We start from the raw sequence: 17,579 nt of genomic DNA, 5'->3' as shown, positions 1-17,579 counted from the left end.
TTTTTAATTTACATTGCAGAAGGAACATGATTTACTAGCTATCGTTAGTCAGAATTGCATCTGTTTTCCTGGAACTATACAATTTGTTTATATCCGTAACAATACATTTGTCAGTGTTTTGTGAACACTATCTTATTTTTAACAGGCGTGGCCATTTGTAACTTGCCTGTGCGAGGCTTCCGGTGTCGACCGCTACCAGTCATTTTAGCTGTATAAAAACAGTCCATTATAATGCTTGATATTGCAAACTGGTATTTGATATTGTATTACTTTAAGTAGCATACACATCATAACACACGTGCTTGTATTGCAAATACTTTGCTAGTGGCTATAATTAATAGGATGCCTCGAAAATGTTCACAGAAAAGCTTGCTTTGTTGCAAAATAAGATGGACAGATGATCTCAGAGCTAGTGTTTTTATTTCACTGGGTCTTTAAGCATTTGGCTCATTAGCAAAAAGCTCATGAATAACATTCTCCTGCACAAGAAATGTCAGATCACAACAGCAGACATCACCAGAGGTGTTCTGGCATTACGTTCATCGCCGCATCTTAGGACACGATAGGCATTTGGGCCAGCCCATCTCCCTGTGCATTTCGCGTCTCTCATGAAATACAGACTAACCCTGCACTCAAGCAATTAGCCCCCTTCACAACACCATTTTGACTGCCAATTTGTCTACCATGGAACATAATGCAGAGAGTTGTTGGCAAGCGCCCAGCATGCTAATGGAATTGCCAGAGTGTTTTGTTTCTCTGCGAGTAACCACGGTGGCTTTGTGCTGTCAAGTCGCGGAGATGGCCAATGGTAATTGAGTGTGTCCTGTAGCTGCCACGTTTAGGAATCACTGAGCACCTTTGGCCTTGCGCATTATGACATCAAGGGCGCAACTGGGATTCATAGGAGTGTGTGCAGATGGGAACGACAAAGGGGTGGATCGAGAGAAATAATAGTAAATTAAAATCACCTTTAACAGCTGGCATTTTCCTGAATCTTTGTTTTATCTGAAATGTTCAAGGGTTTCATTAGTATGAATTGTGACTAGAACCGAAGAGCACAGGACCGCTCCATCAATTTCTCTGCAAATCCATGCACTTTTCTTTTATTTGTCCTGGAGTTAATTAGAGTCAAAGGGTACTCAAAGTGCTATAATAGTGCAGTCTGAGGCTGCTGCCACAAATATGTGCAAATGCCAAGTTGCATGCACTTTCGCTGCTGTCAATTACCTTCTCATAAATGTTTGGTTGACATTTTAAATTCACGCTCTCGTGCAGCACCACTTAGCCATTGTTTGTTCATAGTTACTAGGGAGATTGATCCCTAAGAGTAAGTTTAGTGGAAATCAGCAGCAACATCTAACAGAGAAATCACAGCTATGTCTATATATGGATGTTTCAACCAATGCTGCTTGTACACTAAATGACTTTCAACCTTGACGGATTGCTGATATTTTTTCAACAGTCCGTCGTCGGTTCAAGCCAAGACACATATTTCACTTTGCTGGACTTGGATCTTGGGCATGTCTATATATTTAACCTGCTATGTATTTTTTGGAAAATTCTTTGCAATCGTCACTCATGTGAATAAGCACGAGTGTGAAATCAGGCCCTGGAGTGTTTTTAAAGAAGAAGAAAAAAGTCTCTAAAACATACTCTCACTAGTAACTTTGTTTGTCCACTAACAATTTTTAACAGTTGCAACAATCCATACCATTTTTAATCATGAAAAATGTAATTTCAACATTTTTTTGCCTTTTGTTTAAAGTCCTCATGAAATCAAAATTGACCATATTTACTTTGCTAGCGCAAATTGCTTGTTTTGTGGTGAACAATCCATCCGTGCAAGTCAATCCGCATCAAAAAATTATTTGGCTTCGTAATCTTTAATAGAATTTTGTGCTGAAATTACAATCTTGTCAAGGCTAATTTTGAATCATTCACATTTTTGAATCAGATTTTGACAAAATTAGAGCAAATTAAATCAAAATATTTAAATATATTCTATCTACAAATGATAATTACCTGACTTTAAAAATAAATAAATAAAAAATCTCCTCATAAATCTCATATTTCATCTCCAGCTCTGCACTGACACGGTTGCCCAGTCAACCCTAATAATTGAAGAATTGATATAGTTTACACAACAGTTTTCACACAATAAATATTGCAATTGTTCATTTCACCATTGGTTTAAGTTACGACTCATTTGAATTCAGTTCAAAACTAAAACAGTAAACTATGAGGATCAAGCAATAAATAAAAGCCAGATGAAAAGCTGCATGAATTCGTTATGAAGGCATGGTAAAACCACTTAAATTGCCAAAGTTGAAGAAACAGATAGGCTATACACAAAGTAACGTATAGGAAAATGACAAGGAAGTAGTAGTGTGGCATGAGTGGCTGAAAACAAGTTTGCCTGACCACATATTGATCACAAAAACAGAGACATATTTCAATTTACTAAACATTCCCTATATATACTGCTCAAGGGTAATGAAGTCAGAGAGCAGAGTTATGACTGGGGAGTGTCACACACACAATCTCAATCCTGCCTTCCCAGGAGACCAGCCAGGGTATTTTCATAAACATAATTAGGCTGAATCAGTAAAGCATCGTCTTGCATGTCAATCGCAGCGTGTTTGTGCCATGGCACAGACACAAAGGCTATAGCGAGATGAGATTGTACAGTTAGGAGCTGTTAGACTCAAAGTGACATGGCAGGTTGAGCACTTACGTCTGCTGTGCAGTGTCACTTTGAGAATTTTATCGACCGGGATGTCAGGGGAGAAGATAGCTGCTCTTACTAAAATGGATGCTGTTAGCGCGCTACCAAAACTATGTCGCCATGGCATGCACACTTGGGAGGGGAGGACACTAATAAAAAGCAACAATGAGAAATACACAGTGCTTTTAATGTGCCAATACACATCTTCCATTATACTGTATCACAGAATTTGATCTATTATATATTTATTTAACAATATCAGGTGCATGTGTTTCTGGTTAGCATTTACCCTGGGCTCAATAGCAATGAAAAACCTTAAAACTGGATAACTATTTGGCAGGTTGACGCTTAAAAAGCCAGTCAGGTTCAGAGACGGCTCTTCAAATGTTCAGCAAATCGCAACAGTTGACAGGATGGTAAAAGCTTGCATTTCATGTTTTTATAGGGACTAATTTTCTCATCATGAGCACTGCAGAGACCTGAGGCATAAAAAGATAAAGTGGATGCTCATATAAGCATTTATAATAAAAATCTGATGCACTGACACCACACCATATTATTAAAATCAAGTTGAAAAATTCAGGGTATGGTTCGCCTTTAACAATGCTATAACTGATCACTTGTTCATAAACCAGTAAAATATATCAGGATTAATTGAGACTTAACACATTTATGCTTGCAGTTTAAGTGTTGACAAATGTAGAATCATTGAGGCTTTAGATCTGTGGAAACCTCAGTGATGGTTTGATGCAGTCTTCAAGATTCACTGCAGTGATTTTCACCAGTGACATCTCATATTGTTCTAGGAATAGCAAGCTGAAATACAGTAGCTCATCATTAGATAAGGAGGTCAACCTTGAAGATCTCTGCCATCAAGTGGTCAAATCGCACCATGCACTTCAGGCATAATTCAGACTCCAGGCAGTTTGTGAATTATTATGGATAATTCTTTAAAAAAATTGTGTTTAAATGTTTACAATGTTTCAATATTAAATCATGTAATCAGTAAATGTATGCTACAAACATGGATGTGGAAAAGACTAGTTTGTTTAAAAAAAAAAATCCAAATAATTTTTGCTTGGCAGATAAATGTTTTTTGGGGTGTTTTTTTTGGCCCAGGTATAAAATGACCAAAATATTTAGCTGTTTTTTAATTTATTTATAGCATTTAGTGGGTTTACAAGTCATTCCCGACTGGCGAATCAAGAGCCTTGATAAATTGTTGTGCTCACGTCAAATCGGAAGTAGGCCACCATAATAAGATTAGCCTACAACTTATAAAAAATGTTTACTTTCTCCCTTTTGGGATTTTGTAATAGGCTAACAGCCATTCCGACATGATGTTAAAGGAGGGGTGAAATGCTGTTTCATGCATACTGAGCTTTTTACACTGTTAAAGACTTGGATTCCCATCCTAAACATAGACAAAGTTTCAAAAACTAATGTTGGACGTTTGATGGAGTATTTCTGTGTCAAAAATACTCCTTCCGGTTTCTCGCAAGTTTCGGAGAGTTTTTTTCGAGTATGGGTCGGCTTGACGTCGATAGAGCGTAAGGTCCTTGTATGGGCCGTACGGGCTCTTCTCCCGGTAGGGTGCGCGCGCGCGTGACTAGAGCGAGAGAGAAAATGCACGCCCATAAACACTCGCTCAGCTGCAGATCCACTCGTCCGTGAACATTTATGTCGTTATAGTCCGCGCCGCGCTCCACTTTATTCCTATGGGTGACATCAAGTGACTTCCACGCTTCAGCACAGCAATTCTGGGAAGGCAGCGCTGCATTTGAACCGATTTGAATGCAGAAATGACGGGAAGCTTCACAACATAGATTCAGTCGTGTCGCAAAGTGGATCTCCACGGTCACTGCTGTCAGGACTTCACCAAATCATACCAAAGAAGTGTGTTTTTGACGGAGCGGTCCCATCTATAGAGGTTCGGTCCTGCTTTGGAAGCAGTCGGTGAGTAAAACTGCTTCAAATGTCTGTGCTGTTGGCTATCGTCACATGAGTAAACATCAGTAAACAACACGATTGCATGCTTCGTCATTCAAATGCGCTAACGGTTACTCCATTGTTGTTCTATGTCTGACGTGCAAAACCGTTTTGCTTGCTACTGCTAAGGTTTAGTCGACATACAATGGTTCATAAACCTAATCATGTCATCATAAACTGGGAGTAAACACACACAAATGTTGACAGGTCACTAAATACAGTACATACCACAGAGACGGACGTCCTGCTGTTGCTGTTTCTCCTGTTCAATTTATTTCAGCCTTCGAATCTGATTCTGGATCATATCTGTATTAGCTGAATCATATCGATAGCCATGGGTTTCTCCACGCTTGAGGACGTCACTGTCACCCTAGCTCCGCCCATACGATCCGCCTCCAGGCGCTAGGTTTTTTCCGGAAAGACTCGGTACAGCCTATATTTCTTTTATAAATATAATAAAACTAAAGACTTTTCGGAGATATGAAGGATGCAATACTACTCTATAGGTACTCAAGATTGACATGAGATTGACTGAAACTGAGTGTTTTACCCCTCCTTTAATGCATGGTCCAGAAGCACTGGGACGACTTCATCAGCTGTGTCTCATTTAGTTAAATTTCGTATGCTGCGTCCTCCGGAGGACACATCCTGTGTAGGATGCAGTATATGGAGTGTCCTCAATCAGAATTAAACGAGACGTTCTTCGTAGGACACACAGGCAGGAAGTATCACGTTGCTATGCCAACACATTCAACCTCGTTGCGCTCTCACGCCAGTTATATGAATGAAAATTATTTATAACTTCAAAATTACTTTGAAATGTTTCTTGTCTTGACAGCAATGTACTGTTCTAAACGTTTAAAATGCGCTAAACAGTTGTAATCCTGTTTAAAAGGATACTCACTATCTACTCACTTTTTTTAAATGAGACGGCCTTATGACGTATGCACCCTTCGAATGCGACCTCCGGAGGACGCAGCCTTCTGAAATGAGACACAGGCATCGTTTGCTCTCAGTTTACGAGGTCCAGTAGATTGGCATCTAAAATTGTTTTTATGAGTGAATCATTGAATTTTTGACTCAAACGATTCACTTAAAACAGATTAATTCATAAAAGAAACATCGTATTTGCTCAGAGACTGTCTGCTTTGGCTTCATTTGGAACTTTTTTCATTGGAGGAAAACGAGATAAGGTAAAATAATATCACACTTAAAATGAACAATGTTAACAATATGTTTGTATTTTATTTAATGTAGTAGTTAGCTATATTTTAAACGAAACATTTCAAATACACAGCCTATTTGTATTGGTTATATTTTGTTTTGTTTTATTAACATTGTAAACACCACAATGGTGTAACATACAAATCTAACACAGAGTTCTGAGGAGGGAACTTTTGACCTGATTATAAAAATAGCCTTTCTGGACAAAGTTACAGCAGAGCAGTTCACTTTTTCACACTTCTGTTTATCAGCATCTTTTAATTGGTTCTTAACCTCTTGAATATATAAATGACACATATTTTGGCATATCCACATGGCTCAAAGTCCTTCTTCTTCTTCTTCTTCTTCTTCTTAGCCTATTATTACTTTATGTGGAATATTGCAGTATCTGTATTGCTCATCATTTTATTTTTAATTCATGTGCTCTTGGAATCTTTAACAACAATAACTTCTCCATCTTGTAAGGCAAGGCAAGTCAAGGCAAGCTTATTTATATAGCACATTTCATACACAATGCCACTTCAAAGTGCTTTACATATAAATTAATTAAATAGTGATAACACTTGCATAAGACATAAGAATACCATGTGTAAGAATAAAAACTAAAAACAAGGATAATTAAAACATTTGAAAAGAGAATTTAAAAATATAAATAAAATGGTGATAAATAGAACCCTATCATTCTGATTCTAAATTCGGGTACCCCTATCTGAGATGGAAGAGATGGAGCAGGCTCGCAATGTCTCCTGGATCTTACAAGTCCAAGACAGGCTTCTGTATAGGATGTTACCTATGCCCCGCAGGGCCTCCCATTTCTTGAGTCGGCTTCACCTTCTGCTACCACAATAAAAAGAGGATGCATAGATATAAGATAAAGTGTGATTAGCCGGACGTACAGTGGCACAGTGCTCATTCAGTAAATGCACAGCTAAACAGATGTGTTTTGAGCCTGGATTTGAATGTGGCTACTGTTGGAGCACATCTGATCTGTTCAGGAAGCTGGTTCCAACTGCGGCTGCCATAATAGCTAAATGCAGACTCTCCTTGCTTCGAGTGAACTCTTCGTATTTCTAACTGACTTGATCTTGATGATCTGAGTGATCTGTTGGGTTTTTATTTAATCAGCATACACTCACCTAAAGGATTATTAGGAACACCATAATAATACTGTTTTACCCCCTTTTGCCTTCAGAACTGCCTTAATTCTACGTGGCATTGATTCAACAAGGTGCTGAAAAGCATTCTTTAGAAATGCTGGCCCATATTGATAGGATAGCATCTTGCAGTTGATGGAGATTTGTGGGATGCACATCTAGGGCACGAAGCTCCCGTTTCACCACATCCCAAAAATGCTCTGTTGGGTTGAGATCTGGTGACTGTGGGGCCATTTTAGTACAGTGAACTCATTGTCATGTTCAAGAAACCAATTTGAAATGATTCAAGCTTTGTGACATGGTGCATTATCCTGCTGGAAGTAGCCATCAGCGGATGGGTACATGGTGGTCATAAAGGGATGGACATGAAACAATGCTCAGGTAGGCCCGTGGCATTTAAACGATGCCCAATTGGCACTAAGGGGCCTAAAGTGCACCAAGAAAACATCCCCCACACCATTACACCACCACCACCAGCCTGCACAGTGGTAACAAGGCCTGATGGATCCATGTTTTCATTCTGTTTACACCAAATTCTGACTAAAATCTGAGTCTCAACAGAAATCGAGACTTATCAAACCAGGCAACATTTTGCCAGTCTTTAACTGTCCAATTTTGGTGAGCTTGTGCAAATTGTAGCCTCTTTTTCCTATTTGTAGTGGAGATGAGTGGTGCCCGGTGGGGTCTTCTGCTGTTGTAGCCCATTTGCCTCAAGGTTGTGCGTGTTGTGGCTTCACAAATGCTTTGCTGCATACCTTGGTTGTAACGAGTGGTTATTTCAGTCAAAGTTGCTCTTCTATCAGCTTGAATCAGTCGGCCCATTCTCCTCTGACCTCTTTCATCAGCAAGGCATTTTTGCCCACAGGACTGTCGCATACTGGATGTTTTCCCTTTTCACACCATTCTTTGTAAACCCTAGAAATGGTTGTACATAACCCCAGTAACTAAGCAGATTGTGAAAATCTCAGACCGGCCCGTTTGGCACCAACAGCCATGCTCAAAATTTGTTTGGAGTTCAGGAGATTGCCTTGACCAGGACCACACCCCTAAATGCATTGAAGCAACTGCCATGTGGTTGGTTGATTAGAAAATTGCATTAATGAGAAATTGAACAGGTGTTCCTAATAATCCTTTAGGAGAGTGTATATCTACAATGTGTTGAGGTCCTAGGCCATTGAGTGATTTTATTTATAAACAAGTAATAGCAGTTCAAAATCGATCCTAAATGTAACTGGAAGCCAGTGTAAAGACCTGAGGACTGGTGTGATAATGTCTTTTTAGGAAAGGCTGGTGAGATGACCATTACAATAGTCCACCCTACTGGTGATGAAAGCATGAACGAGTTTCTCTAAGTCTTGCCTGGAAACAAAGCATCTAATTCTTGCAATATTTTTCAGATGATAGTATGCTGATTTAGTTATTGCTTTGACATGTCTACTGAAGGTCTAACTCCAAAATCACACCAAGATTCCTGACTTGATTCTGTATTATAGACCTTTAGCCTAAAGATATGTGTTCACCTTGAGAATTTCATCTTTGTTTCAAAATGTACTGATTTCAGTTTTGCCTTTGTTTAACTAAAGATGGTTTTGGCACATCCAGTTGTCAACTTCATCAATGCATTTGCACAGGGAGTCAATGGGGCTGTAGCAGGGATAGAAATTAGCACCCGCCAACAGCCACATGCAGGTGATTTTGAGTTGTGGTGGGTAATACAAATATCATACTGTTTCACCTCTTTGTAAACTTTGTTCAATGCATGCGAGTGCTACCATATGTTCGAATGTGGCCGGTCGGTTTCGCCATCATCCCATGCGTGTAGTGCCAGAAGACGCAAATGAGAAATCGTGCGCGATTATCTCTGTGCACTCATCCAAGAGCGCGCATATGTCTCACAGCGCGCAAATATTGAGTTCACGAGTTCACACTTACAAATAATTCAGATAGAATAAATAGTATGCGTATTTGGCGTGCTGTCCGAGGAGAGGGCTCCGAGCTCGGTATTTGGCCCGAACCCAGAGTACTCCCCCCGTATCTCTGGTTAAGAAAGTTAACCAGGTGCGTGTGAGGTAGAAGGGGTGGTGGAGGGATGCTGCAAACTTTGTCAAGGAACATTGGTGAGTTGACTGGCTATTTATGTGATCCTCTACTTGAGCTGATTGGTAGACATGATGATTACTGATTGTTGACAGCTGGTTGGAATGACATCATGATTAGGTAGATCATTTGCACGTGCTTCTCCCGAACTTAGTTTTTTAAGAAACATCATTTCACGAGTTCACACTTACAAATAATTCAGATAGAATAAATAGTATGCGTATTTGGCGTGCTGTCCGAGGAGAGGGCTCCGAGCTCGGTATTTGGCCCGAACCCAGAGTACTCCCCCAAAAAATTGCTACTAGCATAGGACAGCAGCCAGTAAATGATGTTGATGCCCCCCAAAAGTTGCAGAGCATGAACTGGTGCTGTGCCGATCGAAGGGGGGTTAGTTACTGGATCGGGAGATCTTTGATCATTATTTTCTGAGGTTTTGGTGGTCGTGGTATCAGACGGGTGAAACTCGTTGGTAGTCAGCTGGGGGTGGTTGCTTGTAGGCGGGAGGAGATAGCAGTGCTGTGGCAGTGGAGACGAGCGGTTTCAGCATGCTTTCGAACGTATCCAATGGGCTGGCTGTACAGAGAATTAGGCTCCTGTAGGAGTTGAGAAGATGACACTGCTGTGGTGGTGGGACTAGTTTGGATGGAGGAACAGAACTCCTGCAGGAGTGAGGTTGGTGATACTGCTGGCAGTGGAGATGAGCCCTTTGAATCTGCTTTCCCAAACTATCCGAAGACCCAGTTGTACAGAGAATTAGGCTCTCTGTAAGGGAACGGTGAGACTGCTGAGACAGTGGAACGGGTTTTGGAAGGGCGTATCAGAGCTCCTGCAGGAGCGGAATTGACTGTAACTGCTGCAGCAAAGATACGAGACGTTTCAACTTGCTTTCCAACTATCCAAACGAACCATTTGTATGGACGATTGGGCTCCTGTGGGAAAGGAGATGGCGACATTGCTGTGGTATTGAAACGAGTTTCGGTGGAGTATCGGGCTTTGCGAGAGCGGAGTTGTCGATACTGCTGCAGCCGTGGGGACGAGCCGTTTTAACTTGTTTTTTGAAACCCCCGGGTTGGAAGTAGAACCTCAACTCCTGCGGAAATATGGAGAGATCACTGCTGCGGCAGTACGAGCAAGTTGAATGGAAAAACGGAACTCTTGCGGGAGCTGAGGCGGTATCACTGCTGTGGTAGTGGAGGCTTTGGGTGGAGGAACTGGCTTCTGTTGGAGCGGAGGAGATGACACTGTTTGCAGTAAAAGTCGGTTGGAGAAACTGGGCTTCTGCTGGAGCGAATGAGATAACACTGCTGCGGCAGTGAGAACCAGCTGGATGGAAAAGCTTAGCTTCTGTTTGAACGGAGGAGATACTGCTGCGGCAGTGAGAGCCAGCTGGATGGGGAATCCTGAGATTCTATTGGAGCGGAGGAGATAACACTGCTGCGGCAGTGACAGCCAGCTGGATGGAGAATACGGGGCTTCTGTTAGAGCGGAGGAGATAACACTGCTGCGGCAGTGACAGCCAGCTGGATGGAGAATACGGAGCTTTTGTTAGAGCGGAGGAGATAACGTTGCTGCGGCAGTGAGAACCAGCTGGATGGAAAGCTTAGCTTCTGTTAGAACTGAGGAGATACTGCTGCGGCCGTGAGAGCCAGCTGGATGGGGGAATACTGAGATTCTATTGGAGTGGAGGAGATAACACTGCTGCGGCAGTGACAGCTGGCTGGATGGAGAATACGGAGCTTCTGTTAGAGCGGAGGGGATAACACTGCTGCGGCAGTGACAGCCAGCTGGATGGAGAGTCCTGAGCTTCTATTGGAGCGGAGGAGATAACACTGCTGTGGCAGTGACAGCCAGCTGGATGGAGAATCCTGAGCTTCTGTTAGAGGGGAGGAGGTAACACTGCTGCGGCAGTGAGAGCCAGCTGGATGGAGAATCCTGAGTTTCTGTTTGAGCGGAGGAGATAACACTGCTGCGGCAGTGACAGCCAGCTGGATGGGGAATACTGAGCTTCTATTGGAGCGGAGGAGTTAACACTGCTGCGGCAGTGGGAGCCAGCTGGATGGAGAATCCTGAGCTTCTGTTTGAGCGGAGTTAACACTGCTGCGGCGGTGACAGCCAGCTGGATGGAGAATCCTGAACTTCTGTTAGAGCAGAGGAGATAGCGTTGCTGCGGCAGTGACAGCCAGCTGGATGGGGAATACTGAGCTTCTGTTAGAGCGGAGGAGATAACACTGCTGTGGCAGTGAGAGCCGGCTGGATGGAAAAACTGAGCTTCTGTTTGAGCGAAGGAGATAACACTGCTGCGGCAGTGGAAATTTGAGGTGGGTTCCTGCGGGAGTAACTGGAGAGATGCTGCTACGGCAGTGAATATTATTGATTCACTTAGTGAATTTGGTGATGTTGAAATGGAGCGGATGTGGTGATCCTGTAGGATTGAGTGTATGGAAAAAGCTGAAGCTGAAACAATTTTAGCTGATGAGGGTCTGTTGGGCTTCTTTGATGTGGGAGCGATTGGAGCGGATGTAGCTCTTGAAAGCCTCTGACGACCAGCGACCAAGTTTTTGGATCTGGTGCTGGGAGAGACCTTTTTGAGCAGCTGTGGTTGCTGCACCTATGCGGAATGAATGGCTAGAAAAGTTGTCTGCTGAGATGCCGGATAGAATCAGTATAGACTTGAGGTGTTTTTGGAACCAGAAACGTGTGACAGGGCGGTTAGCATCGTCTGTGAAGAGTGGTTCAGAGAAAAGTTTAGTCTGCGAACTTCTGAAATGAAGGTAGGCTAAAAGGGATTGATACGGCTGGATTGGTGATGGAAGGTTGAAAAAGTAAATGGAATGCCCTTTTTTCATTTGGTCCGTCTTGCTTTGTTTGATGAAGTAAGAGATTGTTTCGTTATCTAGCACTGCTAGGTCTGAAATTGTAGGATGAAGCTTTGGGTTGAAGGTGGATGTGATGGTAATTTCTGAGCTTCTGAGAAAACCGAAGAAAGCCAATATGAACATTGCATCCAGAGTGCGGGCAGTATTGGTGGAGTGGTATCCTCGGCGGAGGGTGGAGATACATTTGGTAAGTATATCTAGAGTTATTGGTTGTCTGGCGTCTGGGTGGGTGGGTTGAGTCTTTTGGATGCCTTTGATGAGCATGGATGTTTGTGAATTGGATATTTCTGGAGAGGGCAGACCAAACGCAAGTTTGTGAAAAAATTGAATTCCGCTTAGATAACCCTTGATGGAGCTGACTTGGAGGTTCTTGGTGCTGTTGAGATAAGATATGAATGAAGTGATGGTAAGCGAAGAATGATCTGGAAAATTCAGCTTGTATATGGAGTGAAAAGACTTGAAACAATTCCATGCAGTTAGGTAGGATTGAAGGGTTCTGGGGGAAACAGCTTGAAGGATGGAATTGAGAGAAGCGTCAATGAGGGGTCTCAATGGGTGGTTTATGGGAATATTAGCTCTCAATACTTTGGTACTGGGGTTGGGAATGGGAATGGGTCCGCCTCTGGCGCCAACAGCCTGAATTTCTGTGAGGATCTGTGCTCTAATGTTGCTGGCGACAGGGGGCAGTTCCAAGGCTGTAGAATTCGGCGGGAAGGGCATCTGTGTTGCAGAAAACAGAGTGAATGTAGCACTAGTTTGGGAAAAAGTGTTAGGCGGATAGAAAACCAGGGGCCGAAAACCGCTTGCGGAGGCAACCTCTCGTTTCAGTCGGTCCCCGACAAAGAAGGAATGGGAAAAAGGGGAAAGAGGAAAGCTAAGGAGGACAAAAAGCAGCTGGGCCTGCACCGCTAGCGGAGGCAGCCTCGCGCTAGAGTTTGATGGTGGGGCTGCAGGCCAAGGGAAGGGGTTAGAAAAAGTGACAGGAAAAGGCTGTGATACAAAGCTTGAGCTGCTGGCGGAAGCGTACTTACGCTTAAAGGATTGCCTGGGGCAGAGGAAACTGGTATTGTAACCTGGGGTGCAATGCTGGAAAACACCCACGGTCTCTGGCTCGGCGGAGCAGAGAGATGAGTTGGGCTGGGTGGCGGCGACGATGGCTGGAACTGGGGCGCGGCCCGGGCTAGCTGAGGGCCTGCTGCAGTGGCCTGGTGCTCGAGGAAGAACCAATTCTGTGGGAGAAGGGGTCTTTTGAGAGCGTGAGTTCGGATCCTTATGTTTCCTTGATCTGTTTGTAGTTTTGGAAGGTGGAGTGGATTTTGGAGATGGAGAAGCTGCTTGAAGTGACACGTACAGGTTGTATAATTTGGCTTTATTAATTCTTCTGGAAAAATTATCCTCGACACTGATTAGCACTTGTCTTAACCCTAGTACGGTCCACTTCTCTATTGCTGGAATCGTAGGTTGTACTGAGGAGTAGGAGGAAGCTGGAGATGGTGGATGTCTTGAAGGTGGAGGCGATGGCAAGCCTCTGCGTCTCGGTGTACGGGATGTGGCTCGGCTGGGCCGACGGCCACGCTGTGTTGCTGGAGATTCAGTCACGGTGTCTTGTTGGGTTGTGGTGCTCCTTGCAGCTGTGGAATGCTGTAGAGGATCTTCGTCAGATGGATAAATTTCATTCTCAAACATTGCAATGGGTAGGACCAATTTTCTTCAGCTCCTGCGGAAGCATAAAGAACAACACTGTTTTGGCAGTGGAGAAACGGTTAGCCAGAGAAACCGAGCTCCTGTGGGAGCAGAGGGAACTGCACTGCTTGCAGCAGTGGAGAAACGGTTAGCCAGAAAAACTGAGCTCCTGTGGGAGCAGTGGAAAAACGGTTAGCCAGATAAACTGAGCTCCTGTGGGAGCAGAGGGAACAGCACTGCTACAGCAGTGGAGAAGAGATTAGCCCGAAAAACTGAGCTCCGTGATGTTGAGGAGCCATTGGTTTGAAAGAATGCTGATGAAAATCGGCCAAAAGGGGCTTTAGGTAGCTTAGGAATTTGTAAGGAAAGTTTTTTAGCATTGTAGCATAGCTTCAAGCAGCGTGTGGAACCATGTTGACAGCGTGGGTAGAAAAAGTGACCTGCCAGAATGCTGCAAACTTTGTCAAGGAACATTGGTGAGTTGACTGGCTATTTATGTGATCCTCTACTTGAGCTGATTGGTAGACATGATGATTACTGATTGTTGACAGCTGGTTGGAATGACATCATGATTAGGTAGATCATTTGCACGTGCTTCTCCCGAACTTAGTTTTTTAAGAAACATCATTTCTCTTTCAAGTCTTGCACTTAAACGGACAAACTCACACAAGAAGTATGTCAACATGTCCATCTTAATGAGTATCCTAGAAGACATAAGCTGTGTCTCATTTCGTTAAATTTCGAAGGCTGCGTCCTCCGGAGGACACGTCCTGTGTTGGATGCAGTATACGGAGTGTCCTCAATCAGAATTAAACGAGACGTCCTTTGAAGGACACACAGGCAGGAAGTATCACGTTGCTATGCCAACAAGTTCAGCCTCGTTGCGCTCTCACGCCAGTTATATGAATGAAAATTATTTATAACTTGAAAATGACTATAAAATGTTTCTTGTCTTGACAGCAATGTACTGTTTTAAACGTTTAAAATGCGCTAAACAGTTGTAATCCTGTTTACCACAACTATCTGTTTGAGGTAATAGAGCTTTAAAAAATCAAAAGCTTGAACTACTTAATTTAAACACCACACCTACGCTCGCATGTATATCTGGCGGTGGTGCCATTTTTTCATATAATATAAAAAAAAAAAATATGACGGTTGTTAACGGAGAAATTAAAATTTTATTTTATACTGTGCATTGTTGCAATGTGCTAAATAAATATATGCATAATTTGTAATTGATTTATTATTTAAAACTTTAATATTAATTTATGCCATGGCTTGATATTTAGTAAAGTTACACAGTCATAGTATTAGCCATAAATGCAATGGTACTAATAACTGGCATTATTTCTTTCTGTGTTTCGGTTTTCGGCCTTGGTTTCCTCTTTTTCGGTTTCGGCCAAGAATTTTGATTTCGGTGCATCTAATGACAATGTTCTGCTCGGTATGTCGTCAACACGCTTCAGAAGATGTCAAAACTAATAGTTTCATTGTTGGGACTAAAAACCTAAAACTGGAAGCCATAAAACACCACGGATCATCCAAATGCCACATTCAGGTAAAAAAAGAGCGCACAGAGCCCTACTCATTTAATGAAATGTATATCAGTTCATGGTGTGTGTGTGTATAAGAGAGAAAGAGAAAATTTTAGTATTTCATTGAGACTTGAGATTAAATAAACTGCTTAAGTATTGTAGAGCTTGAAGTATTCAATTTCAAATGCAGTTACACATTGTTGGTTAAGAACAAGAAAGTGGCTGGTAAAAACATTGAGTGGCTGGTAGATTTTGAAATCCAGCCACAGTGGCCGGTGGACAAAAAAGTTAATTTCCATCCCTGGGCTGTAGTCAGTTTAGAGCTTGTAGAGCTGTAGTTAGCTTGAAACAGTTTAAAGATCACTGTGTGTCGTTTTTTTTCTGGGTGTGTGAGTCAAAGAGCGCTCATTTGCTCTAGATCTGTCAAACGTGATTTGAAAGCATACAGAACCATATGCTCTCTAATAGCTCTCGCAGTACTTTGATGTCATACACAGATCGGTTTGCGTAGCCATAGATATTTATGCACAGATGCCACATTTGAGTGCTTTAAACACAGCAATGCATCCACCATTTTGGAACAGTTAACATTTCAGAAGCTGTCAACATAGTAAAATAAAAAAAATCCAAGATGCCACAACATTAAGCAGCCTCTGGTTTTAAAAAATGCAGAGATTTAAATTCCTGAAGAAATTGGACAAGACATTTTGGTAATGCTTATCAATAGTATGAGTGTGCAATCTCGTGGAATACGCCAAAATGGGTTTTGGCGTGCATATGCTAAAGGCAGTTTTTCGCGTGCATATGATACTCACTTTATGGCGTGCATATGACACGCTCAGGATGGGGGTGGTGGGGTGGGTGGTTCGTATAATACGCCATAAAGTGTGTATGCATGCGAAAAACCGTGTACCATATGCACGCCAAAACCCATTTATACATTCCAAGAGATTGCACACTTGTATTTATACGCATAGATATTCATACATGCATATAACTTCAGTTTGCAGACACACAGTCATCTTGCTCTTGAGTGTTGACGGATCATCATTGACTGTTCCAATATGGCAGATGACATAAGTCTGCCCATTATATAATCAAAACCACTTTAAATTGCAATCAATTATAAAAGTTATTAGAAGCATGCAATGATGTTTTAACCTTAAATCACATTCTCCCATTTTAGCAATTTTATATTGGCTTCCTAAGTTCAGAATCATTTTTAAAGTTGCAGTATTTGTGTACAAGGATATCTGGTGTTGCACCAAAATACATAAGTGCCCTTCTGATTCCTTACACTTCCCAAAGAACTCTTAGGTCTTGTATTCAGCTTCTTGTAACTGTCCCACATTTCCGTGGTAAAACTAAGGGTGGTCGGGCCCTCTCTGCTGCATTACCTAAACTCTGAAACCATCTGCCCTTCAATGTGAGGTCTGCTCCTTCATTAGCCAGCTTTAAATCGGCTCTTCAATCTCATCTGTTCTCTCTGGCTTTTGATTATATCGATATTGGTAGATTTGTATATTATTATTTTGGATTGTATTGGGTCTAATATGTTTATATGTGTATCTGCCTTGTTTCTTTTTATGCTTTCTTTTATATGCACGTTGTCTTACTGTACTGCACTTTGGCAAAACTCTGTTGCTTTTAAATGTGCTATAGAAATAACATTTTACCTGACTTGACTTTTATAATCGATTGCAATCTAAAGTTTTGAGCAAAAATGGTAATGATTTCATAAGCTCTGATGTGCAGCTTGATGCTAAATGTAGGTAATGCACCGGTTACGATTATATTTCGATTATATTTTATGTTGTATTTGGTCAAAATAATTATCTTAAGGTCTCATAATCATTATAGATAATTTGTTTCTGGTGTAGTACCAAATTGTATTTATCTTAATTTACTGTTGTTTATGTTATGCAGCAGACGAGATTAAAGCCAAATAGAAAACCTTTTGATTCACTGATAATTGTTGACACTTTAAATTGTCTTTTATGGCTTGTAAAGGACCAAATAGGGCTTCTGAAAAAGTTTTACTTTTTTTAATTTTTTTTATTTAAGCCTACAGCAAAGCAATGGGCTTCTTTCTAAAGCAATCATCCAAAAAACTCTTCAGTATTCAACCTGAGCTCTGGCTTTTATACAGGCCAGGTTTTGTTGTGTGCTTTGGGCTGCTGGAAAATGAATCTCCTACTTAAACACAGATTTCTGGCTGACTGAAACAGGTTCTCCTTGAGGATTTGCCTGTATTCAGCATTTTGGCATGAAGGTTTCTTTAAAACGGAGTCATGAA

General features: G+C 41.9%; 1 protein-coding gene across 1 annotated transcript; it reads right to left on the bottom strand.

Annotated features, from left to right (window-relative positions):
- Nucleotides 1-10,683: 10,683 nt before the first annotated feature.
- Nucleotides 10,684-13,751, bottom strand: LOC137073785 (uncharacterized). Its single transcript, XM_067442493.1, has one exon. It carries the CDS (start codon nucleotides 13,749-13,751, stop codon nucleotides 11,655-11,657), a length of 2,097 nt encoding a protein of 698 aa, XP_067298594.1. The 3' UTR covers nucleotides 10,684-11,654.
- Between the last annotated feature and the right edge of the window lie 3,828 nt (nucleotides 13,752-17,579).

The sequence above is a fragment of the Pseudorasbora parva genome, chromosome 4 (genome assembly GCF_024679245.1).
Source record: "Pseudorasbora parva isolate DD20220531a chromosome 4, ASM2467924v1, whole genome shotgun sequence".
Lineage (NCBI taxonomy): Eukaryota > Metazoa > Chordata > Actinopteri > Cypriniformes > Gobionidae > Pseudorasbora > Pseudorasbora parva.
The sequence above is the reverse complement of the archived record's forward strand: the minus strand, read 5'-3'. Positions and strand labels throughout refer to the sequence as shown.

Excerpts from the sequence above, each read along its gene's own strand:
- LOC137073785 (XM_067442493.1), bottom strand. The coding sequence starts at position 13,751 with ATGTTTGAGAATGAAATTTATCCATCTGACGAAGATCCTCTACAGCAT.